The following is a 24,808-nucleotide window of genomic DNA, read 5'->3' as shown; positions in this document are numbered from 1 at the left end:
GAAAACTGAAACAATGCCTAAATCTTACAATGAATTAAGTAAAACCTCTAATCACAACATAAAAATGTGTGTCATACTAGTTCTGAAATTAGAGGCAGCTCCACGTCTCTCGCTTTCTTACCTCATTAAGGATCGCCGATGCTCTCTTGACTTTCTCTACATCTAAGGATCCAAATGGCACCCAGCCACATCCTTTTACCCAGCTATTATAATCAGCTTTATAGTCAGCCTGGAACACAACGAAGGAAGATTGAGTGAGAAAAGTTTTTTAATTAATTGTAACATGTACATTCTACTTTCTACTGAATTCAACGTATGAACTAAACTTTGATTTCAGGACTTCTCTGGTGTCTATTACTACAAATCAACAAAGTATAGCATGAGCAAATACAGGTGAACAAAAAGGATGACAGCTTAAAGGCGTGTTTTGATCAGGTACTCAAACCATCTATACATTTTAATACATTAAGAAGTAGCTCTGTCCATGCCAGTTGAAAATTAGAAACACATTTTGTATTTTGTGCTGTTAGATCTGGGGGTCTCTAGTTGGCAGAGGTAGGTACCACTGTCCAAATAGGGACCCTTGCTTCTAGTCAGGGCAAGGAGATAACCCTCTGAGATAACCCCTGCTCACCCTCTAGGTAGCTTGGCACGAGCAGTCTAGGCTAACCAGAGGCAATGCGTAAAGTATTTGTACCAACACTCACAGTAACACAGTGAAAACACCACAAACTGACTCCACAACAGCTTAGAAAAATAAAGGTATTTTAATCTAAACTACACAAGACCAAAACGACAAAAATCCAACATACACAGTTCCAGAATATGGTTTCAAAAAGAGTTCTTAAGGTTGCGATCGAATTCTCTACGTTGCGATAGAATTCTCTACAGATGCATGAAAAGTTCACAGTTGCGTCACGTTTACTCACAGTACCTTTTAGTTGCAACAAAGTTCCAAAAGCAGAAGCTGGTGCGGTGGAAAACAAGCGAAGCGTTGCTCCTGAGACCCTGGGGAGGCGTTTGCGACAGCCCCGCTGCAGCAGCGGGCGTGTTGCGACGAATCCGGTCTGTATGGGGAGGAAGGCCACTTGTATGGATTCCGGTGCGTAGGTTCCGTAGGAAGTCTGTTCTCGCAAAGGCACGATGCAACGATCTCGTAGGGGCTGCGACGATCTCCGGGGCGACGATGCGCGGTCCAGCGGTGATCCTCTCTCTCGCAGCTCCTCGATGCGATGGTTCTGCGACGATGCTCGCAGCGACGTGATGCGGTCCGCAAGCAAGCGGTGCGGCGTTCTCACCCAGCGACGACAGGCTCTGTGACGATACTCGCAGCGATGTTCGATTCTCCCGCACCGGTCTGGTGCGTCCCGCAAACGAAGGATGCGACGTCTCTGGCAGCGGCGTCAGGCGCTGCGACGATCTCGACCTCCGTAGCGGCGGGAAACTCCTCGCACTGTCGGGGATGCGCTCCGCAAGCGAGCGATGCGACACTTTTCAAGTTCAAAAGTCACTCAAGCTTAGTTTCAAGCTTCCCAGCTCAGGTACAACTTCCAGAGGCCCCACAACTGGATCAAGCACTCTAGGAAGGACAGAACTCTCTCAGCAGAGTTCAGGGAAGCTGGGGGTGAAGTCCTTTTGTTCCTTGGACTTCAAAACAGGGAGCCAGCTCTTCTCAGGCCCTTGGAGATTCCTTCAAGACAGGGGACACAGCTCAGCAGCAAAGTCCTTCCCCTCTCCTTGGCAGCAAAGCAACAGGTCAGTCCAGCAGAGCAACAGCAGGACAATCTTCCTTCTTCAGTTTCAGCTTTCTCCTTGGCAGAGGTTCCTTCTTGATTTCCAGGATGATCTACTTTTCTGTTGTCAGGGGTCCTGTACTTATACCCCTAAAGTCTTTGTTCTCTTGGTGCATGTGGGCCCTGAGCCCGGTCTGAACCAGTTCTGGGTGGATCCTGAGCACTTTGTTTTGCTGGCTGCATCTTTCCTTTCAGAGTGAGGGGCAGGGTCCTCAGCCGCCCAGCAGGGGGGTGGAGCCAGCATTGTGGAAGGCAGGCACAGCCCTATTCAGCCCAGGTGCTAACTCCTCCCACCACTCCAGTTGCAACTGCAGTCATTCAGCCTAGTGCTGACTCATCCATCCTGCTGGGGAATTCCCCAGCCCCTGTCACTCACAAACCAGACAGTCAATACACAAACAGGCCCAGGCACACAGAAGGGTTAGACAAGAGAACAGCAACTTTCTAAAAGTGCTGTTCTCAAACCCAGGATTTAAAAACAACCTTTCCTAAAAGATTTGTTATTAAATTCTGAGTTCAGGGATACTAGATACTTATGTCCTATCTTGTTCCTATGGGAAGAAATGCTGTTAACCACTGTAGCCAGCATCCCCCATGTTAATCTATGGAGCAAGATAGCCTTACAATAGTGAAAAATGAAAATGGCTGTAATTCACTACCAGAACATGTTACCTGCACCAGTACATGCTCTACCTTTCACATACACTGCACCCTGCCCAGGGGGGTACCTTGGGCCTTCCATAGGGGTGGCTGATGTGCACAAAAAGGGAAGGGTTAGGCCTGGTCAGTGGGGACACTGGCCAGGAGGACATGGCAGTTCTAAACTGCCCATAGGCACTGCAGTGGCAGGCCTGAGACACCATTTTAGAGCTACTCCTGTGGGTGGCACAATCAGTGCTGCAGGCCCACCAGTAGCATTTGTCATCACCAGCCCTGGCACACCCAGTGCACTTTACTAGGGACTTCATAGTGATACAAATATGCCAAACATGTATATTCAATCAGAATAATAATTTACGCAGAGAGCATATGCACTTTAGCACTGATTAGCAGTGGTAAAGAGCGCAGAGTCCTATTGCCAACAGCCACGGGTCAGGAAAAATAAGGGAGGAAGAAGCAAAAAGTTTGGGGATGACCCTGCAAGAAGGGCCAGTTCCAACACAACCCCCTTCCAGCCTAAAGCCTGGGTAGACCAAACGATACCTCGATGGGATTCCCTGCTTAAGGCGATAGAACACGGAAACTGGCCCACACAGCAGGGCAGTCCTGTTCTACGCCGTCCTAAACCCAGTTGGATCACTCTATCCATACTCTCAGGGTCCACCATGCCAATCCATGTGGAACCCTTCTCCTCACCTGTGGACACCACTTGTGCAGCACCTAACCTTAATTTCCTCACAGGTGTGTCCCAACAGACTGACAGCAAGCCACAGTGACCACCAACAGTGATCAGGGATGAGACCCAGGCCTCATGCCTTTCATGACTCTCAAACCCCTGTGGCATCAGAGGGTGGGGGGCAGTAGCCCCAGGTTCTTGGCACCCTTTGTCCACTCCCTCTCTTGTCAAGTCAGGTCTAACATCCTGGCACTGACCCACCAGTCCCGGACCTGTATCCGGCGGCTGGACAGGAGGCTGAGGTGGGCTTCTCCACACCCGGTCCTCCTCTTCCTTGGGGCTCTGTACCCTCCAACCTGGAGCGGTACCCCCTTCTAGAATAGTCAGGACACCTGTGGCAGGTATCCTGCACCATTCACCCACCAGGTCAGGGGTGCTATCCTGCAACTGGTATTCCAGGTCAGGGGGGACACCCCAGACCTGGCCCTCAAACCTAGGATCCAAAGCCTCCAGGTCAGACAGCACCTGAACCTGGCTTCCCCACCCAGGGACTAACCCCTGCAGTGGAACACTTGCCTGGCGCACCAGGACTTCACTCACTGAGGTGCCTATACTGGTAGACAGTACCCACCTGGCCAACACAACGGTGTGGCCCAGTCCACCCCCAGGGTGAGACTCCTGCCCTCCTTCCAGGGGCAACCCTGTCCACCAAGACAACCAAGAACACCACTTTCCTACCAGTTCAGGACCTCCCTCCAGCAACTGGTCTCCCAAACTAGGGTTTAACCCCTCAGGTTGTACCGGGGTCAGAGGTGAGGCCTCCCTCCCTCTGCACCCCCTTCCAGAGCGCTGCACCCTCCCTACTGGAGGGGTACCCCTGGGAACCATATTGGTCAGGACCCTGGTTACAGATGTCCTTCCTTCCAGGTCAGGCAAATCCTGAACCTGGTCTCCCAACCCAGGGACCAAAACCTGCGGTTGTGCATTTGCCTGGCACGCCAGGACTTCTGGGGACTCACATAGTACCCCCTTGAGGGTGACACACAACTCATGTGTCCTGTGACAGTCTGCCTGGCGCAGATCTCCCGACCCCTGTCCACCTGACAGCACGGGAAGATCCCCTAGGACAGAAGTGAGGTCACCATGGTCACTCACTGGGGACTCAGCCCTTCTGACTGGTCCCTGACCCACTGGCTCTCCCACTGGGGACTCCTTCCCCCTCTCACCCCTCAGTTTGGACTTCTGCACCCTCCCAAATGGAGCGGCACTGCCAGACACCAGAACTGATGGAGGCCTGGTTACAGGCACTCCCCGTTCACCAGAAACTACGAGATCCTCCTCAAATGGCCTACAAGTACAGTCTAGGTCCCCAACCTGGTGTTCCCTTAAGGAACCCTCCAGGCCCTGAGACTGGTTTTCGGGCACCGTGAGACACACCGTCCCACACTCATTCCTTCTCGACTGAGACCGGACATGAGCCCCTACACCCCTCCCACTACACTGGGACCTAACTGGGCTACACTGAACCTCCTCCACCTCACAGGTCTGGAAGATATCTAAGCCACTCCTTTTGGGATCACTCCCCAATGCCTCCTCAGACTCTCTGGAATCCACCAAGAGGTCTGCCTCCAACGCGAGCTCTCTGGGATCAGAGAACTCACACTCCACCGGGTGTTGGCATAGCTCTGGAAAACAGGGACTTAAAATATGCTCTCCAACAAATAAATCACACAGCCCCCCACAGTTGTTAACCAAGCTACCCTTTGCCTCACCCTCCAGTGCCTCACACAAGTACCCCACACCACTCTCCTGAGACTGGCAAGACAGTATCTGACTGTCTCTGTCACACAACCCACACTCTTCTGGCTGGTCTTCACACACACACACCAAGGTTTCTACCATGGGGGAACCCCTCTCCCTGTACCTCTCATCTAGAGTCAGTAGAGTGTCCCTCCCACCACTAGGAATATGGTCCCCTGTGCCAGTCCCCCAATCTACTTCAGGGACACTGCACTCCACTGGAACTACATCATAAACCTGAACCCCCTGGTGTATGTCGACCCCCTCCCTCAAGTCAGGCGCCACATCTCTGGGTGTTTGTACCTTTCTCTCAGCACTAGATATCATAAACATGCTGCCACCATCTGAGCTGGACTCCACCTCCAACTCAGCAAAGCTCCTGCCTTGAGCATCCCATTTTTCTTTCTGGGCTAAGGCCCACCGGATCATACCTTACTTGTTTAGCCGGTCTAATTCTCTGCACCTTTGCTCAGCAGCAAGGAGCCACTCATCTTTCTCTTCCTCACTATCAGAGAAGTCCTCCTCCTCAGAATCATCTGCCAATGTTGCTTCCCAAATTCTGGCCTCATGGGAATACAGGCATGCCTCAAGATCCCTCCTAGTGGAACCTTTCTCCACAGGCAGCCCCCTCTTCTTGCAAAAGGCTTTTATCTCCTCTTCTGTGTAGATGCACAGGTGAAAAAAGTTGACTTCCATTTTGGCAGGATTTTACAGGTGCAACACTTAGCCAGAGTCTCAATATCCAAAAATACTTCCAGGAGGACACTGGGAAAAACAAACAGTATGTGGTGGCGTAGTGGTCTGCACTCACTAGTGATGTACACCAATTACTGTGGGTCAAGTACAAATACAAGTTCAAATCCCACCGCCTGACCACCAATGTTAGATCTGGGGGTCTCTAGTTGGCAGAGGTAGGTACCACTGTCCAAATAGGGACCCTTGCTTCTAGTCAGGGCAAGGAGATAACCCTCTGAGATAACCCCTGCTCACCCTCTAGGTAGCTTGGCACGAGCAGTCTAGGCTAACCAGTGGCAATGCGTAAAGTATTTGTACCAACACTCACAGTAACACAGTGAAAACACCACAAACTGACTCCACAACAGTTTAGAAAAATAAAGGTATTTTAATCTAAACTACACAAGACCAAAACGACAAAAATCCAACATACACAGTTCCAGAATATGGTTTCAAAAAGAGTTCTTAAGGTTGCGATAGAATTCTCTACGTTGCGATAGAATTCTCTACAGATGCGTGAAAAGTTCACAGTTGCGTCACGTTTACTCACAGTACCTTTTAGTTGCAACAAAGTTCCAAAAGCAGAAGCTGGTGCGGTGGAAAACAAGCGATGCGTTGCACCTGAGACCCTGGGGAGGCGTTTGCGACAGCCCCGCTGCAGCAGCGGGCGTGTTGCGACGAATCCGGTCTGTATGGGGAGGAAGGCCACTTGTATGGATTCCGGTGCGTAGGTTCCGTAGGAAGTCTGTTCTCGCAAAGGCACGATGCAACGATCTCGTAGGGGCTGCGACGATCTCCGGGGCGACGATGCGCGGTCCAGCGGTGATCCTCTCTCTCGCAGCTCCTCGATGCGATGGTTCTGCGACGATGCTCGCAGCGACGTGATGCAGTCCGCAAGCAAGCGGTGCGGCGTTCTCACCCAGCGACGACAGGCTCTGCGACGATACTCGCAGCGATGTTCGATTCTCCCGCACCGGTCTGGTGCGTCCCGCAAACGAAGGATGCGACGTCTCTGGCAGCGGCGTCAGGCGCTGCGACGATCTCGACCTCCGTAGCGGCGGGAAACTCCTCGCACTGTCGGGGATGCACTCCGCAAGCGAGCGATGCGACACTTTTCAATTTCAAAAGTCACTCAAGCTTAGTTTCAAGCTTCCCAGCTCAGGTACAACTTCCAGAGGCCCCACAACTGGATCAAGCACTCTAGGAAGGACAGAACTCTCTCAGCAGAGTTCAGGGAAGCTGGGGGTGAAGTCCTTTTGTTCCTGGGACTTCAAAACAGGGAGCCAGCTCTTCTCAGGCCCTTGGAGATTCCTTCAAGACAGGGGACACAGCTCAGCAGCAAAGTCCTTCCCCTCTCCTTGGCAGCAAAGCAACAGGTCAGTCCAGCAGAGCAACAGCAGGACAATCTTCCTTCTTCAGTTCCAGCTTTCTCCTTGGCAGAGGTTCCTTCTTGATTTCCAGGATGATCTACTTTTCTGTTGTCAGGGGTCCTGTACTTATACCCCTAAAGTCTTTGTTCTCTTGGTGCATGTGGGCCCTGAGCCCGGTCTGAACCAGTTCTGGGTGGATCCTGAGCACTTTGTTTTGCTGGCTGCATCTTTCCTTTCGAAGTGAGGGGCAGGGTCCTCAGCCGCCCAGCAGGGGGGTGGAGCCAGCATTGTGGAAGGCAGGCACAGCCCTATTCAGCCCAGGTGCTAACTCCCCCCACCACTCCAGTTGCAACTGCAGTCATTCAGCCTAGTGCTGACTCATCCATCCTGCTGGGGAATTCCCCAGCCCCTGTTACTCACAAACCAGACAGTCAATACACAAACAGGCCCAGGCACACAGAAGGGTTAGACAAGAGAACATCAACTTTCTAAAAGTGCTGTTCTCAAACCCAGGATTTAAAAACAACCTTTCCTAAAAGATGTGTTATTAAATTCTGAGTTCAGGGATACTAGATACTTATGTCCTATCTTGTTCCTATGGGAAGAAATGCTGTTAACCACTGTAGCCAGCATCCCCCATGTTAATCTATGGAGCAAGATAGCCTTACAATAGTGAAAAACGAAAATGGCTGTAATTCACTACCAGAACATGTTACCTGCACCAGTACATGCTCTACCTTTCACATACACTGCACCCTGCCCAGGGGGGTACCTTGGGCCTTCCATAGGGGTGGCTGATGTGCACAAAAAGGGAAGGGTTAGGCCTGGTCAGTGGGGACACTGGCCAGGAGGACATGGCAGTTCTAAACTGCCCAGAGGCACTGCAGTGGCAGGCCTGAGACACCATTTTAGAGCTACTCCTGTGGGTGGCACAATCAGTGCAGCAGGCCCACCAGTAGCATTTGTCATCACCAGCCCTGGCACACCCAGTGCACTTTACTAGGGACTTCATAGTGATACAAATATGCCAAACACGTATATTCAATCAGAATAATAATTTACGCAGAGAGCATATGCACTTTAGCACTGATTAGCAGTGGTAAAGAGCGCAGAGTCCTATTGCCAACAGCCACGGGTCAGGAAAAATAAGGGAGGAAGAAGCAAAAAGTTTGGGGATGACCCTGCAAGAAGGGCCAGTTCCAACATGTGCTATATTATGTTTATTACAAAATGTTGTAATGGAGTATCAAAAAGCATTTTGCATTATACTACACGTCAGTTTGAGGAATTGAACGCATTGATCAGCATATGTTCTCAAATAGACGATACTGGTGCGATAGGCCGTTGACATGAAGCTGGTTCTCTGGAAAAAGGACCCTAATTTTCTAAATAATTTTTACCCAGCTGTTCTATCTCCAGCTGCCTTTATGAGCTTGGTTGACCTTTCAATTTTAATCCTTCGGGAGGATGCAACTGGTGGACTGCCAAGCCACAATCTTCCTTTAATATAAAGGCTAACTAATGAACTTTTTGATCATGTTCTTTGGACATCTCTGATGACCAACAAATTCATTAATGTTTTACCTGTTACTATTGATCATCTGCCACAAAAATTGCTGTATTCATGAGCCTAAGATAAAACACACCAGAGAAAACAATAATACTTACATCACTTTGTATCGTGTATGATTTCTTTGCCTGGGCCACACTAACACTATCAGGAGGATAGAAGTATTTATGAAGCAAGTGTTTGTAATCTATGTTGCTGGCAATGGCTTGCGCCTTCTTCGCCAATGTGACAGGAATCATGTCCAGAGGAGAGGAGTATTTGGTCTTCATTTTTTCGTAATCTTTTTTATATTCAATCTGTGGAACACAAAATAACAATTAAACAGAGCAAAACTGTTTATTTACCTGCATTAAAGCATTTAAAACACTGTCTCTCAGAAGCCCTTGAGCCATTGTTTAAATGTTCTAATTATTTTCAATTCTTCCACTTCCACCTTCTAGCCCCTATCACCTATATTATTAGAATATTGTTTGTGTGAGTGTGTCTGTTTGTGTGTGTGTGTGTCTGTGTGTAATGCATTGGAGGTGCTTTGTGAGAATAGGCAATATTCTAATAATAAAATGTAGTAATTTAATGTAATAGTGTCCGTGAACATATCTAAACTTTGTACCAATTTGATGAAGTACAATTTCTTCTTCATGACAATCATGGCTATTTATTTTCATTCTACATATTTTCAGAAATTACTTTTTTGGCTGGAAATAGAGAGCAAGGCTGCCCACACAGTCCCAAAGTAACCACAGCAGACTGAATATGTGAAGCTGAATTTAATTTCTGAAGGAAATGTTTACCTTTTTACCCACTAAACCATGAATTTGCGTGTCCTGTCCCAAACCTGAAGAACAGAGATGGCCAAACACCATCTACAAAGAGTCGGACAAAGTATTTTTTTCCAAACTGCTCTTAAAAGACAAACCAACTCAACAAAATGTACAATCCCAATCCCAAGCCCTAAATTACATAAACAAACTCCTGTCCAAAACACGACTACCAAACCCACTAAACCAATAAATATACTACCGGCACTTCCAGTCACAAAAAGCTCAGTACAACTTTAGTCCCAAAGTGAAGGATCAAACTTAGATATCCAAAGTCACCAGGAACCCACAGACTTAAATCTCTCTAGCGGTCTGCTACACCGCTAGACACAAATCTATCCAGTCAGTTAGAGCAACCTCAAAACTTAGACCACATTGGAATACAACATTAGAAACACAAACGCATCCCCAGGTTGTTGCACCAAATCTCCACAAACTCCACAAACATCAGTTTCGAAATTATAATGTTCACCTCTCCAGAACTAGGCCCCATTTGCCAGTGACAACTCACATGCAAAAAGTGTCAAGGAGGATCATAACACCCAGCCTCAAAGACCAATGCTAAATAAAGTCTAGAAAGTGGGTACTTTAAACCTTTGTTCCATAACCGTTAGAACCAAGGGGCACCACAAGATCTACCCTAAGACCGAACCCTCCAACCTGCAGTGCATACGGAACCAATCAAGTCCCAGTTCTAATAGGCAGCACGCAAAACTCAGTACCACTGAGAAACCATGTAATCTTAATCATCAAAATACAACCCCAAAACTTACAGTGTGGACCACTACATTACTCATCGTCAAACAACTCTGACTAAGGCCACCTGCTCCAATGGGCATCACCATCTGCCTGACTTATAATGCCTTGTTAAACATTAGCCACAATGGACACATCCTAATGCAGATTCAACAGTGCACACTGCAAAATTAGTTGAAGGTGTCCAGCTTAAAATGCAAGCTCCAAATCCTAGCAGCTGGAAGCTGAAATCTCATGGTGTTCTGTATGACTTTGGTGACATTTTATACCAGCAAAACGCTGGGTCTCGCTTTGACAACAACCATTACAACTTTATTCAGTATCAATCAGGAGGAGATGGAAGGTGGGCTTATGTTTTGATACTGAAAGCCCTTAACCCCTTGCGTGATTCTGTCGGCCAATGACCGTCGCGCGCACTACCTTCGTAGTGCTGCCCACGTCCGTTGGCCGACTCGGCACTGCCCACTCAGCTAAACCACCGCACCGCGGCGGAATTGGTGCTATGGTTAAGCGGTTAACTCAGATGGCTATAAAATTTCTTGGCACACCTGCATGTGGTGGGGAAAGTAAGCCTCTGAGATGGCTTAATGATGACTGACCTAATGTTACCTTTACTGACAATTCAAATGGGTTAATTTTTTAAAAAACTTTTTGAGTCAATCTAGAGGTGTCCAGGATGTTTATATAGGATGAATACACACTTATCTTTAGCTCAATGTATAAATGCCTTTTGATAGTAGACTGCATCAAATGGCAAAAGGGAAAAAACATTCACCAAATCATTTGTAGGTGTAGGAAGAGTACTACATGAAAGCTCTGCTGCGTACTCCTATATGCCTTTGTGGATCTTCCCGAAACATCCAGCTCCCTATTAATAAAAGACAGCCTAAGGTAACTGCATACGATAAATGTCCATATTATCTTTGGTTGATTATCTCAGATTTGACTTTTCACAGATGTTTTAAGACCTAACTTTCTCACCAAAACCAACAGGTCTTCCCTTCCTGTAGTCTGTCTTCGCTCCCTCTCTCATTATTTTACCTATTATGAGAATCATGGGGGCCTACTGCCAACTGCATGTTGTAGTCTGTAAAGTAGTACAACAGAGGTACTACTCAGGTATTCAAAAATTCTATTCACAAATGTATATGTGGATCATCCACTCTTGTCTTTTCTGTGCAGAGCTCTTCAGCATCGTACCAGAGATCTTCACACACAGAGTTTTTTGTTTTTGTAGTAAATGAGGGAGTACTGATGGGAATATTTGGAATACTTACTTAAAAAGGGGAGGAGTTTAGGAAAATTTAAGGAGAGGTTTAGGGCACATGCTAATACAAACACACACCCGTAGAAAAGAAATAGCATTGCTACTAAGAAAGTACAACAGCTCTAACTTGTCAAAACAGGTGTAAAAGTACTCTAGCCCAACCTTTAATAAAGTCAAGCATCATACTTAGCCAAACACAGGTACTGCAATGCACTCCAACTAAATTCTACACTCAGAAATCCTGTTCTGGAATGCTCTGCCCCCTCATCTGAGGGGTTGGAAACATGTAAATCTACACTTTGGTGAAAATCAACATTTGGAAATAATGACTACCAAAAAAGTGTGGACTTACACCTAGGTGTTGTAAATATATGCAAGAGTGAATATTTACAGGTATATTTACCTTCAGCACCATAGTAAAAGAGTCCTACCATTCTTACTTCATGATTCCAGTGTACTCCAGTGCACCATAGTGACATGCTTTAATTTATTTATAATATACATTTAAAATGCTACAGATCCAAACCACACAGGCAACCATCGACAAGAAGTCCTAAACGGTGTTATTAGACCTAGCACCAAAGTGTGTAACCAAACCTGACACCTACAATGCGCATGATACCTAACTAAACCTGAGACTTTAAATATGCTTGATACCTCCCTAAAATCAAATGGTACACTTCCTTCTTACTTCAGAAGCTACAGAAATTTTGTTATTAAGATGTGGAAGGGGGTTCTGTGCACTTTATTATGCACAAGGACAAGTAAATGGCCGAAGAATGAGGGTATTCGGTATATCCCTATATTATATCATCATGAATGTGCTAACATTATTTTTTTCAACTGGGCAACAATTTGTCATACTGTGGTTCTGGACCATAATGTTTTCAATGCTATCACACCATATATTTTGATATCAAATAGGATAATCAGGGATGGGTCCTGTTGAGCTGCCTTACTTGGAGAAGTGTGGCTCAATGGTTAGTGTGGCAGACCCTGATGCAGAGGTCTAGCCCGGGACCAGGGTTCAATTCCCTGCCTCGGCAGGTCTTGAGCTAAAAAAAAAAAAAAAATCCACGGACCTGATAATTCTCGCCTCGGTGCCTATTCCAATCATGGAGTCCCACTCTGCAACTCTGGGCAATAGCTTGCTTAATCTCCACAACGGCCCCCACAACGCTAAGGATGCCTGGCCTCCACCTTGGGGGTTCCTAGGAGTGGACACCTCACAGGGAAAGCCAGGATGGGTTCCACAGCGGTATTCGTACAAGCGCCTTGAGACCCTTGCGGGTGAGTAGTGCGCTATACAAGTATCAATTTACATTTACATTACAATTTACATTACTTCCAGAGACTCGATTCACACAACTCCTAAACATGTGCGTAGTCCAGACATTTTATGTCTTTGCAGACATTTGCAATAATAGTGAGTTCGAGGTACTTTTTGTGTCTGCCTTCCAACGGCTCCATGTAAAATACCCATTTTCAGCTTTACCTCTTCTCAGAGAAAGCTGGGGATTTCAGAATGTCTAAACTGGGAAAGAGTCAAATTTCCATCCCGGACCATCAACACCACACTTTTCATCCTTACTGAGCACATTCTCTACTGAACACATGACTGACTTTAAGGGGGCTCCACAAAACCAAGTGGGTTTCCTGGTAAAATGAGTGAGCTCTTGCTAGAAATCTAAACAACAAAAACATGGTCTCCTTCCAAATTCGCAATTCTATACTGGCTGCAAAAGTAGCTGGTTGCATCTTACTCACCAGTTGATGACTGCCGTCCACTATATTTAATGTGTGGATGGAGAAAATAACACATACTCTCCAAATATTATGAAGCTCAACCAAGAACCCTTTAACAATGAGTAGGCCAAACACTCCCAAATTAGGTATTTGCCTTTCTGTCATTGAGTGAATGTGCGGTTTGAATCCAGACTTTACGTTTTTGTGATGAATGTATGGGTAAATTATGCCTTCAGTGATTATCCGCGATTTTTCCCTGTTACTACATAAAGCTTTGAGATAGTTTTATCTAAAAAATACTGAGTTTCAGGACAGCCATACTTACATTGCTCTGCATGTGTGCCAATTTCATAGAATGCACCATCTTCGGGTCGTCTTGGATACTAAGTGCTCCAATCATCTTTCCTCTGTTCTTTTCATAATCCAATTTATATGCCACCTGCCCGATGAAAGAAGGGACACACAAGATGACTAAATAGGACACATATAAAATGTATAATAACTGAATTATGTTATATTAATCGGGGCACTTACATCACTCGCATTTCTTCTGTTGGCTTTGGCGGCAATCAGGGGGATTGCGTCAACTTTTATTTCGAATTTCTTGGCTTTGGACCTCTCCCAGTCATATTTGTACATATTCTGTAACGAAGGAGAACAATTGAAATATTAAACTATGCAACAACCTCTCCCCAAGTGAACAGCTGAGAATCTATATCTAAGCCTCTACCCACTTTTTAAACATGCGTTTAACAAATCATGATCGTTACATTTTGAGCCTCGAATTCATGGTATATCTTCTATTCTATTAGGGAATTGTTAACAATAAAATGATCAGCTCCAACACAGAGGGTATCACACCCTCCTATGGAAATTACAGTACCTAGTAACTAGCACAAATCATTTGGTTCGAACTGCTATCTAGAAAAGAAATGGTTCAAAAAATGAGTAAAAGTAAAAAGTTAGACCTAGGAATGAGAATCCAGAAAGAAGAAGCAGAGGGTATAGCAAAGAGCCCATAAATTATCGTGAAAAGAGAGTATTTCACTCACAGGTATAAGAGGAATGCAGAAAAGCAAAAGCATAGGACGAGAGGGAAATTGCCAAGGAAGGGAAGAGGAGGATTGGGGATAAAAGGGAAAAATAAGATGACAGAAGAGGAGGCAAACTGTACAACATTAAAAAAAAAAATGATCTAAGCTTTATGTTATATCCTCCTCTTAACCTTATATGGTACATTCCGTTCCCCCCTGTCATTTGTACATTCCGTTCCCACCTCTCCTTTCTCCCTTCTTGGTTTCCCCCACCTGGAGCTCACCTTAGAATGTTGGCGTTACTGAGTATTGAGGAGAGTGGATGGCCAATAAAGCGGTACTTGTAAGACTGGTTCCTGTCATCTTTTACTTTATACACTTTATAAATAGAGTCTTATGATTTGGTACCAATATGATTTCAATGCAAAATAGATATCTCCAAAGTGCTTCAACTGAAACCAGAATTAATTCAAACGATAAGACTCAAACCTCTCACATAAAGTCATTAATTATACCTCTCCCCATAAAGGCCAGTTTACCAGTTGGGACTGCTGTTTTTTTTTCACTCTATTTCTGTTTTGAGATGATAATGTTTCACATCCGGACTCCTCTCCTCACTACGGTCTGATAAAAGTAGCCTGATGTAGGGGCGCAGCACTGCCTAGGTCGGAATCCCTGACTCAGCAGGAGGGACAGTGCTCAATTTTTAAAATAAATAAGTGCCAGGCCCTCCTAGGGAGGCCTTTGCAGATTACAACACCCCTTGACTCAGCCAGCACGGCCAACGATAGCATGTGCACAACTACTAACCATCACATTCTTATAAGTCTGATAATTCAGACTACTACTCCAGGGCCCCAGAGCTATAAGAATAGTTTCGAAGGCAGGTATTAGTCGTTTTTAATGTACATTGCATTAATTAACAACTTTTGTTCTGCTCATCTCTAACTTACTCAAACAGCGCCATCATGTGGAAAACTGTCCTAGGTGCTGGCAATTAAGTGCCAGTGCCGAACACCGGAATCCACCGGCACAAAATAAGCGATAACTAGAGGAATCTGTGTGCGGAAATACGGATGGAAAAAACATGTACAGATTTATGCCCTGTGCAACTTGTAACCAGACAGGCGATATTTACCACCAAAATATCACTCCCCTGGACTCCTAATCGGGCCCTAATCGATTATTATTACATCACTCACGGATTCGCTTCACGGATAAGTTCAGGCGCATGAAAAACATGACACAGTGTAGTCAGATCGATAGAAAAAAAAGTATTCATATTACTTACATCACTGAGGTTATATGCATTAAGTCTGGACTGAAGGATAAACGGGGAATCGGCTGGTATAGAACACTTGAACTTTTTGGCCTCATAATCAGCTTTGTAGTTTAGCTGGGAAAGTAAGACAATAGGTTATTAATACAACATCGTGTGTGTTTGACTGCGTGTGTGTGTGTTTTGCAAATATTTATTTAGCATTGTAATGATAATGCTTGATTACAAAGATTTCCTAATGCTTTATAGGAAGCGTGGTAGGATCACAGGAAACAATCTTTACAACGCAGTCATTACATTGTACTACCTTTACATAGCAGTCATTACATCGCGACATCCTTTACATTGCATGTCATTACAACGCAGCCATTACATTGCATGTCACTACAATGCATGTCACTACAACGCAGGCATTACATTGAAAGTCATTACAACGCATACATTACAATGCATAGTACCCTTACACTATCCGAATTGCTGTTGGATGAGCACAGGTTGGGTACAGTTGTGAGTAGGGTCACCCAGAGCGATGAGTGGGGGTCTTTTAGCTCTACTAACGATACATAACGATAGGTTGTGAGGTAAGTACGGTTCTCTGGTACCTATGAGGGTCTCCTGGGAGACACGTGTCTGGCTTTTATGATAGTTTATTGGGAGATGTGAGAGGTTTTAATAGGTTGCATTTGACAGTATGAGGGCCATAGGCGAGGGTTTCTTAAGGATCATGGGAGGGTCTATTGTACCATGACTGGAATAAAACTGAAGTTTCTTATGTCTCTGAAAAGTGCATCTGTTTAGGAAATTAAATGTATCATAGATGTGGAGGAACAGAAATAAAGATCAAAAGAAGAAGAACGTTCAGGCATTTTAGGATCGATTTAGGTAGTTTGGTTGCTAGAGGTATCATCTAAAATTATTCTAATATTTTATACATCAGTATATTTAAAGGACGTTTGCTCTTTTTCGTGGCATATGTAAAATAAAACATTCACTGCCTTCCATCTACTGCTATTATTAACAGTTATATGACGTATTTGTGTGACAAATAATAAATGGAGAAGGATGAATATTAGGTAAGTCTATGTGGAAAATTCAATAAATTGTATTTAAATATTACATTACCATGAAAAAACAAATTAAGGGAATTAAGATCAGACGTTCATACTGTACAACAAAAGGTAGCTTGTGCATTCTTACACCTATATAGTAACGAACAATACAAGGAGCGCCACTTGAACCATCTAATAGCACAAAACAGCAGCGGTCAAAGAAGGATCTGAAAAGTACCCAAATAAGTGACAACTGAAGTTCATGCCCATGAATAGTGGCAGTAGTACATCCTTCAGGTACTTCACTTCCTCTACTGGTGAGAACGAGAGTATGAAGACACAGAGTCAGACATGCTCATCTCTGAACACCATTGGTATACTACGGATCAGACGTGTTCATCTGTGGACACAAGAGTTCCACTGCAGATCAGACATATTCATCTGTGGACATGTGAGGTCTGCTCAGGTCAGACATGTTCATCCATCTGTGGACATCTTTGGTCCACTACAGGTCATACATGTTCATTTGTGGACCGCTGAGGTCTACTACAAGTCGGAAATGTCCATCAGTGGACCCCAATGGTCTACATCTAGTCACACATGTTCATCTGTGGACACATATGGTGTGCTACTCCTTCCGCATTGAAGTAGATCATCAAAAGTCGTGAGCAGAGCCAAGCATGACCAAACTTTACAAATGTAATCTTAATATATATATGAAAGGGGACTATGCAGTGGGCGTGTCCTCAAATGAATCCTTTCTAGACAAGAACAGTGAATATAACCAGTGTTTTATAGTGAATATTGTGGTTCCTTTTAAAAAACAGTTAATGTCACAAGACAGTTGCATGGAAATGTAGATGGTGGAAATTTAAATGAACGACAAATAAGGCACTTACATCACTCAGCTGCTTGGCATTCAACGCCGCCTGAACTTGAACAGGTGAGTCGGTCACTTGGGTAAATTTAATTTTATCCGGAGGCTGCCTGTAAGTATGCTGGAAAGAAGCACAGAAGAGACATTAATATAAAGCATGCATATCCACTTAGTGTATGGCACTGTGCTTGTGGATGAAGTCAACAGTATTGCTTGCAGTGCACAGATGCATACTCTGCTTTACTCCCTAAACCTTTTGGTGACACCATGCAGAGTTCTACTTTTCCATAATGTTTACACTCTCCTCTCCTGAAAAGTTCATACACAAGTTCTTTATCTTCTTCACAAGAAGTGATGGGTCCAGTAGGACATCTAGAAAACTCTTATGTTGAGCTGCCCTGATATCATATCACCGAAATTTTGACCATCGATGACATCACATATTTATTTCTGTCTAGGTGGTAGACTTTTGTCTTCATTTTTGGAAACAATCTTTACTGAACCTGGTGTTGCATGGACCGCCACACTCCCGGGGCGTGGTGTTGGCAGTCTCTGGACTGTTATATTACGCCTCGGGCAGTCGGACCGGCCAAGCCCCACCAGGGATCGCCGTTCCCTGGTGCTGTTGCGGCGGTCAGGAGGCATCAAATATGATTGACGGGACCACTGCGGTCTCGCAAACCATATTATGAGTTTCTTCTCTGCCAGCATTTTCATGAAGCCTGGTGGAGAAGAAACAAAGGCCTCACGCCCTAAAGATGTCCTGTAGATGCACATAGAGGGGCAGAACATGCGCCCTCTTTGTGCATGTACACCAGTTCCTGAATGGCATGGACTTTTCAGTCCATGCTGTGCAGGATCTATTTTTGGCGTTCCTATTGTCATGCCTATTTTTAAAGGCACTGCCATGGGAATGCCCCCCCCCAAATAAAAAGACACTCGTAATCTGGCGGGCAGCCTGACCACAGACCAAGGTCAGATTTCATTATAAGATAACTGGATACATTCCCTCAAAAGCAAGTCCTTTGAAGGGCTGCTAGGCGTAGGGCAGGGCCAATCACATTTCAAGCCCTTACATGTAATTGAATTACCCTCAGAGTTACCTGACTTTCACAGAGATGATTTCTGAGTTACCTTTACACCAGCATGCATTTTCTAATCATTCATGTTCTGATTCTTCACATTTTTTGTCTACCAAAGTTCAACTTAGGTGCACAAAAAATTAGAAGTAACAGGCAGACACATTCCTGATTTGCAGTTTAGGGAATGGCCACCTTTTACACCTGCACAACTATCAATATGAACATTCTGCAGTGATAGTGGAGTGTCAGAACTAGTATGACTATGATGAGGAGAGAATTTGTAGGCATTCTGGCAAGGCTTCACCAACGAACTATGGGCCAGATGTAGGTCACCAAATACCAGTCGGTAACGGCCGATTTCGGCCGTTACTGACTGGTATTTGGTGATTGAGATGTAGGGGGCCTATATTGTACAGAATCGGTAAATTTACCGATTAGGTAAATCTATATGTAGGTGGCACTGGAAACAGTGCCACAGGCCCCTAAGAATTCGTTATTTACCATGTAATACTATTGCATGGTAAATAATGAATTCCTGTGTACATTCACATCTGTGCATGTACACCTGTGCATGTGGCACACATACATGCCCTGAGGGCATGTATGTATGACACATGGCACACAAGCCTGAATCAGGGGTGCAAGAGGGTGTCAAAGTGACACCCTGTCCCTCTTGTAAATTCGGTAATTTTACAAGGCCCATAGGAATCAATGGCAATTACTGATTCGGTAAATACCGATGCAGTAATTACCGAATGTTACAGATTCGGTAAAAAAATCGGTAAAAATACCTACATAGCATTTACCGATTTGTAAATACCGAATCGGTAAAATTCGGTATTTTCGAATCGGTAAATGCCATTTACCTACATCGGGCCCTATGTTCAGCATCCATAACCATAACATCTGCAAAAATGTGCATTTGTGGATATTCACCAATGGCTTTCAAGTAGTTTTCCCTTCTAAACACACATGCAGGTTTACTCTAAGCAAGGAAATAACAGGATGGAAATGAGGAGTGAGCATCCCTAAAATTGATGAGGGTGTTGAGAAAGGGGTTTCTCCAAATGTACATTATTTTCCCCTGGAGAAACAAAAAAAGCAGTTTAATGTTCAGATGCAAGTTTGTGTTGCATGTCCATGTGCAGATCTGTACAACTGACTACAATTTCACATTAATAATTGCTAAGGTGTTTGAGGAATCTTGGAAGTATATGCCAGTTACAAATTTCTACAGCTATTCCTAATTTTCTTTTCTTTTAAGTATCACACAAAAATTAGTGATTTACTCCAAAGGAAGGAGTAACCGCATGGAAGTTAATAATGCCCTCTCGAGCCCTTAACAGTCTCTGCTCCATTCATGAATTTTACTACTTTCATATGAATAGATAAACGTGAAAAACAATAATAATATAATGTAGAAGATCTGTAAAAAGGCATGTTAAAGCTTCTTTGTTCTTTGGTTGACCACACAACTGCACACAGACATTGTAATCTGAAAAGTACAATTGAAAATTTTAGAATCAGAGAATACTTACATCTTTAATTTGTTCTAATTTCTTTGTAGCTTCGTATTCCTGAGTAATAGTTTGAGGGAAGTAGCAGCTGGTTTTGTCTTCTTCATAGTCTGCTTTATAATTTTTCTAAAAAGACAAGCAGGTCTGTTAGCACCATGTTTTTAGATTCCTTACATAGTTGGCCAGGTTTTAGTATGGAAAAACAACTCATCACTTACATCGCTCCTCAGGGACGCCACCTTCATGCAGTGCAACATATATGGGTCCTCATAGCTTCCGATATAACGCCCTACAATGTTCTTCTGGTAGGCTTCTTTGTACTGAATCTGGAAGAAAACAACAGTTCAAAGAAACTTTCTAAACAAAAGGAGCAGGCCATGGCTCTGCAGGCAACAGATCAAGCTGTACTTACATCGCTGAACTTCTTCAAAACATTATCGATCTGAAACTTGGGCGTGTCGCAATAATTAATGCTAGATCCTCTTGATTGTTCGTAGCTTTTCTTGTACAGGATCTAAGAAGAGAAAACAAGCCACATTACAGAATTGTTTCAGTGACATTGATTTAGCAATTTTATTTAAATTAAAAATACCCAAACTTTCTAAAAACTACTTAGTTGTTTTTAAAAAAAAGTTTTGGAAATCATTAAGAAGGGGATACCAGTTGCACTGTTAAATTACTGCCAATCAAACTACCTGTTCCAAATGTACTCTTGTTTGTAGAGTCTGAAAGAGCTAGTCTCCTTTTGGTTCTTCACCTCTTTATAATGTTCAACACCAGTGAATACAGCTCCACAGAGAGGATCATATCCAAACATAGGTGGTACAAAAAGGGTCATAGACTGGATCATATTCTTTCCATAAAATAGGTGCCAGCCCATCCAAAATGTCTACTTTGTCACCATTGCTGTTTGCAAGGAACCATTGTCCGCTCTAGTCCATGGCCTGTGTCTCCACGCAACTCAGTGACTGAGTAACACCCGACGGGGGCCAGCTCTATCTTCTCGCCAGACACAAGCTGTCCCATCTGGAAACGAATACACTGTTTGCCCTCCTGTATTAATTCTCCTCTCCATTACTGTAGAAGCAACCTCAAACCACGATTGATGATACTTCATCTATATATAAACTGACGTATCTGCTTTTCTCTTTTGGTTTTGTAACAAAGCACTCTTAGGGGCCGATTACGATGTAGGTCGGAAAGTCTCCAAATGGGATCTGGAATCTCAGTATCTGATTTGGAACCTATGTTTGCAACCAAATCGTACACATTTCCAACCGAACAATTACGATGCCCGGAAACCGTTCGGGCTATCCGATTTGGTTCCGAAAGGTATTCGGACAGCCCTTGTCTTTTGAAGCCGAATCATACAGCTCTATGGACATGGTTTCAGAGCGAGCGATTACGATGATCGATTCGGACAGCCATTCCGATTTGGTCTTTAAGACATGAAACAGTTGTCAGATTCTGACTTTGGGGGCCCCTTGGAGACCCCTTTTCACCCTAAGGCCTCCGGTTGCAGCACTTGAGGAGACCCAAGGGACCCCTCCTTCAAAGCATGCACAATGTGGCAGGCACCATGTGGTGCCGGCCACAGGATGCATGGTTTTCCCCAACCACCCTTTTTTTCAATGAGAGCCTGTGTTCTCGTTCAGAACACAGGCTCCTATTGAAGCCAAGTCTGACCGAACAATGTTGGGAAGCATCGTAATTGGTTGGTTGGACTCGCAGAACCAGATTTGGTCGAATACGATTCCGAAAGCGATTAGGTTGCCAGAGTTTCCGAAAGACATCGTAATCAGACCCTAAATGTGCATAATATGGCAATTATGTCTGTGAATAATTACATCCCATAAATAATTAAAATAACAATGACCAGCTTCAGGTGATCATATCCAGTGCCCAAGATATTCTTACATTTGTGATCTTCCTCTTCATCACCAAGGTGATGTTAGGTCACAACATGCATCTCAGTTGTTCCAGATCTGGACCCTCTTGATGGTCCGAAAACAGTTTATGTATTACTTCAGCAGTGTCTGCTGTCCCCAGCAGTGACTTCTCAGGAAATATTACCCCAGTAGTGCAAGCTTTTTAAGTGATGCATGAACTGAGCATTGTGGCTTTCTCCAGCAGTACATTCCTAGTTTATGTATTTGACCCACAGTATCAGCCTTCCCCAGCAGTTACTTCCCAGTAATATTTTACCCCAGGAGTGTAGGTTTTCGCCAATAGTGCCTTTTCAGTGGCATCCTTCCCAGCAGTGTAAGCCATCTCCTGCAGTGCCTTCTCAGTGGTGTATTACTGCAGCAGTGTCAGCTTTCATCAGTCTTGCTTTCTTAGTAACGTAAACCTAGCATTGTGAACTTTCTTTAGCAGTGCGATTTCGGTGATATCCTACTTTAAACAGCTGTACCTTCTCAATGATATATTACCTGATCAGTGCAAACTTTCTCCAACAGTGCTTTCTCAGTGATACTAACCAGCAGCGTGAACCTTCTCAAGAAATGCCTGTAGTCTCCCTGCAGTGTAAGCTTTCTTCAGCAGTGTCTCCTAAGTGACACTAACCCAGCACCCTGAACTTCCTCCACCAGTGCCTTTTCAGTGATGCATTACCTCAGCAATGTGAGCTTTCTCCAGCAGTGCCATATCACTGATATGCTAAACCAGCAGTGTAAGGTTTCTTCAATGGTGCCTTCAAAGTGATAGAGTAGCAAGATTTATCCAGCAGTTCATCCAAGTGACATACTGTCCAGGCAGGGTAACCTTTCTCCTTCATCCTTGGTGAAGTCATAGCAGGTCAGAAGTATGAGATAAGTCACAATAGCGTAGTATGACTCAAGAAATATGAATTCCAAACTCCCAGGCAAATCAAGCCCCCCTCAACTGAGAGCTACTCTCCTCTGTAAATATACCTATATCCGATATAGATGTTGACTGAATCTTCTTGGAATGCATATCACATATTAGTTTAGATATAAGTGGATATCTGGGAAGCAAAATATATGCAAAATAAATTCCAGTTAGTGTGGCACTCAATGTGTACCTTTATTGCAGCTAGGTTATCTAAAAGAGTTTGACTTGTAGAATACGGTAGGGTGCAGGTGGGAGTCCCCCTCTGAACAGGGGGCTTCAAAGTAGTATACTCAAAGATTGTACTGTGCAAGCCTTGCACAGTATCCCCACTCAGCACTCCATAGGTTTTTTTGAAAAGCCCCTCACTTTCCATTCATTCAAAGAAAAAAGCTTATGCAGTCTCAGGACTACACTTGTCAGGGAGCTCGTGTAACACACTGCGGAAACTAACAACACTTTTCACGACAGACAGATTGTTTGACGCGTGTACTGAGCTCCGCGTTCACTGGTGCTAATAACCACCATTGAGATCTATCCGAATTATTCCCCTGAAGAAGGGATTTGTCCCGAAATGCATTGGGAAGTTGGGAAGTTGGAAATTCATTTTGGTTGAACTCAAACTGCTACAGATGAAAATAAAAAACACTGTTCGGCATGCTTGAAGCAAATGAAAAAATCCATCACAGTTCACTCATATGATGTAATATGGTGAATAAAGAAACATAGATGAAATCTCCTGAGACTGCATAAACCTTGTTCTTTGAATGATTGGAAAGTGAAGGGCTTCTTTAAAACCCCTATGGAGTGCTGAGTAGGGATACTGTGCAAGTCTTGCACAGTACAATCTTTAAGCAAAATACATTTTAACTGTGTAGCAATTATGTCTTTACTGTACGTTCATGATAATAAAATACACCTGGAAATTATCCTTATTTTACTAATCTGTACTCTGGGCACATTAGTCTACCATCAAGTCTCACACACGTTAGGTAAATAATACTTGTTCGAAGAATTTCCATTCAAAGGAACCAGTGAACATGTATTCCTTGTCCCTCAATTGTTCAGTAGGCAATGTAGGCCTGAAAAAGGTCTAATTAACTGCAGTGTATTGCACTTACATCACTCTGGGCTTCGCCAGCAGATTTCAGTCGCATGAGGAGAGGGTTTTCTGTTGCAGGAAGGACGTGATAGCCGGTGGGACCCTTGGACTTCTCATAATCGGCTTTGTATTTTAACTGTAGGACATAAAATACACATTAGTCTTATAATCGAACTACACTGTGGAAATGCAGAGCAAACGAGGAAATCTTTAACATGTGAAAACAGAGTCAGACATCAACAACCAGTGAAGGTATATCTCTGGTGTTCCATGCCATTTCTTAATATTATTATATATATATTCCAAACACGCTGGGCACTCCAGGCTCGGTGAAAATTGATATTTTATTGTAAATACAATGCGTATCACCCTGACTGACAAACGCGTTTCGGCTCCCTGCAGCAAACATGGAAAGAGGGAAACGCATCTCGGGAATTTTTTTGTGCAGGAATGTTCACCTACCTGCACGAAAACAATTCTGCATGCAACACAGACACCCTTGACCATGGTGCCTACATTGGCGCTAGGCAGCAGGGGGAAAGGACAGGAATGTACCGTATTTCATAAATATGATGCATAACTGCCCTTTCACATTGGTGTGGGACAGTGCAGTAAGAAGACTTGCGATGCTGCCCTTCACGAATTCCTCATAAATGAGGCCCGCAGTCCTCAGCGCACACTACATTCCAAATCACACCTTTTCCCTGCTTTCCTTCTATCACCTTCCCACTTCACTCCTGCCTTCTATGATTCCAGAACATTTTAGAGGCGTTAAGACTCACCATCATCACAATTATTACACCAACTCTAAAAAGTAATAAAATGTT

General features: G+C 44.3%; 1 protein-coding gene across 1 annotated transcript in view; it reads right to left on the bottom strand.

Annotated features, from left to right (window-relative positions):
* Positions 1-24,808, bottom strand: part of NEB (nebulin) — a 385,643-nt gene that overhangs the window by 305,903 nt on the left and 54,932 nt on the right. Inside the window, exons 10-19 of the mRNA XM_078681747.1 lie at positions 24,001-24,117; positions 20,442-20,543; positions 20,248-20,355; positions 20,051-20,155; positions 17,453-17,551; positions 15,517-15,621; positions 13,726-13,833; positions 13,517-13,630; positions 8,703-8,900; positions 122-229 (exon numbers count right to left, since the gene is read on the bottom strand). Coding sequence (XP_078537873.1) covers positions 122-229; positions 8,703-8,900; positions 13,517-13,630; positions 13,726-13,833; positions 15,517-15,621; positions 17,453-17,551; positions 20,051-20,155; positions 20,248-20,355; positions 20,442-20,543; positions 24,001-24,117 — 1,164 coding nt within the window. The remainder of the gene's footprint in view (positions 1-121; positions 230-8,702; positions 8,901-13,516; positions 13,631-13,725; positions 13,834-15,516; positions 15,622-17,452; positions 17,552-20,050; positions 20,156-20,247; positions 20,356-20,441; positions 20,544-24,000; positions 24,118-24,808) is intronic.

Source organism: Lissotriton helveticus, chromosome 3_1 (genome assembly GCF_964261635.1).
Source record: "Lissotriton helveticus chromosome 3_1, aLisHel1.1, whole genome shotgun sequence".
Taxonomy (NCBI): domain Eukaryota; kingdom Metazoa; phylum Chordata; class Amphibia; order Caudata; family Salamandridae; genus Lissotriton; species Lissotriton helveticus.
Note: the sequence above shows the minus strand (reverse complement) of the source record. Positions and strands in the feature narration are given on the sequence as shown.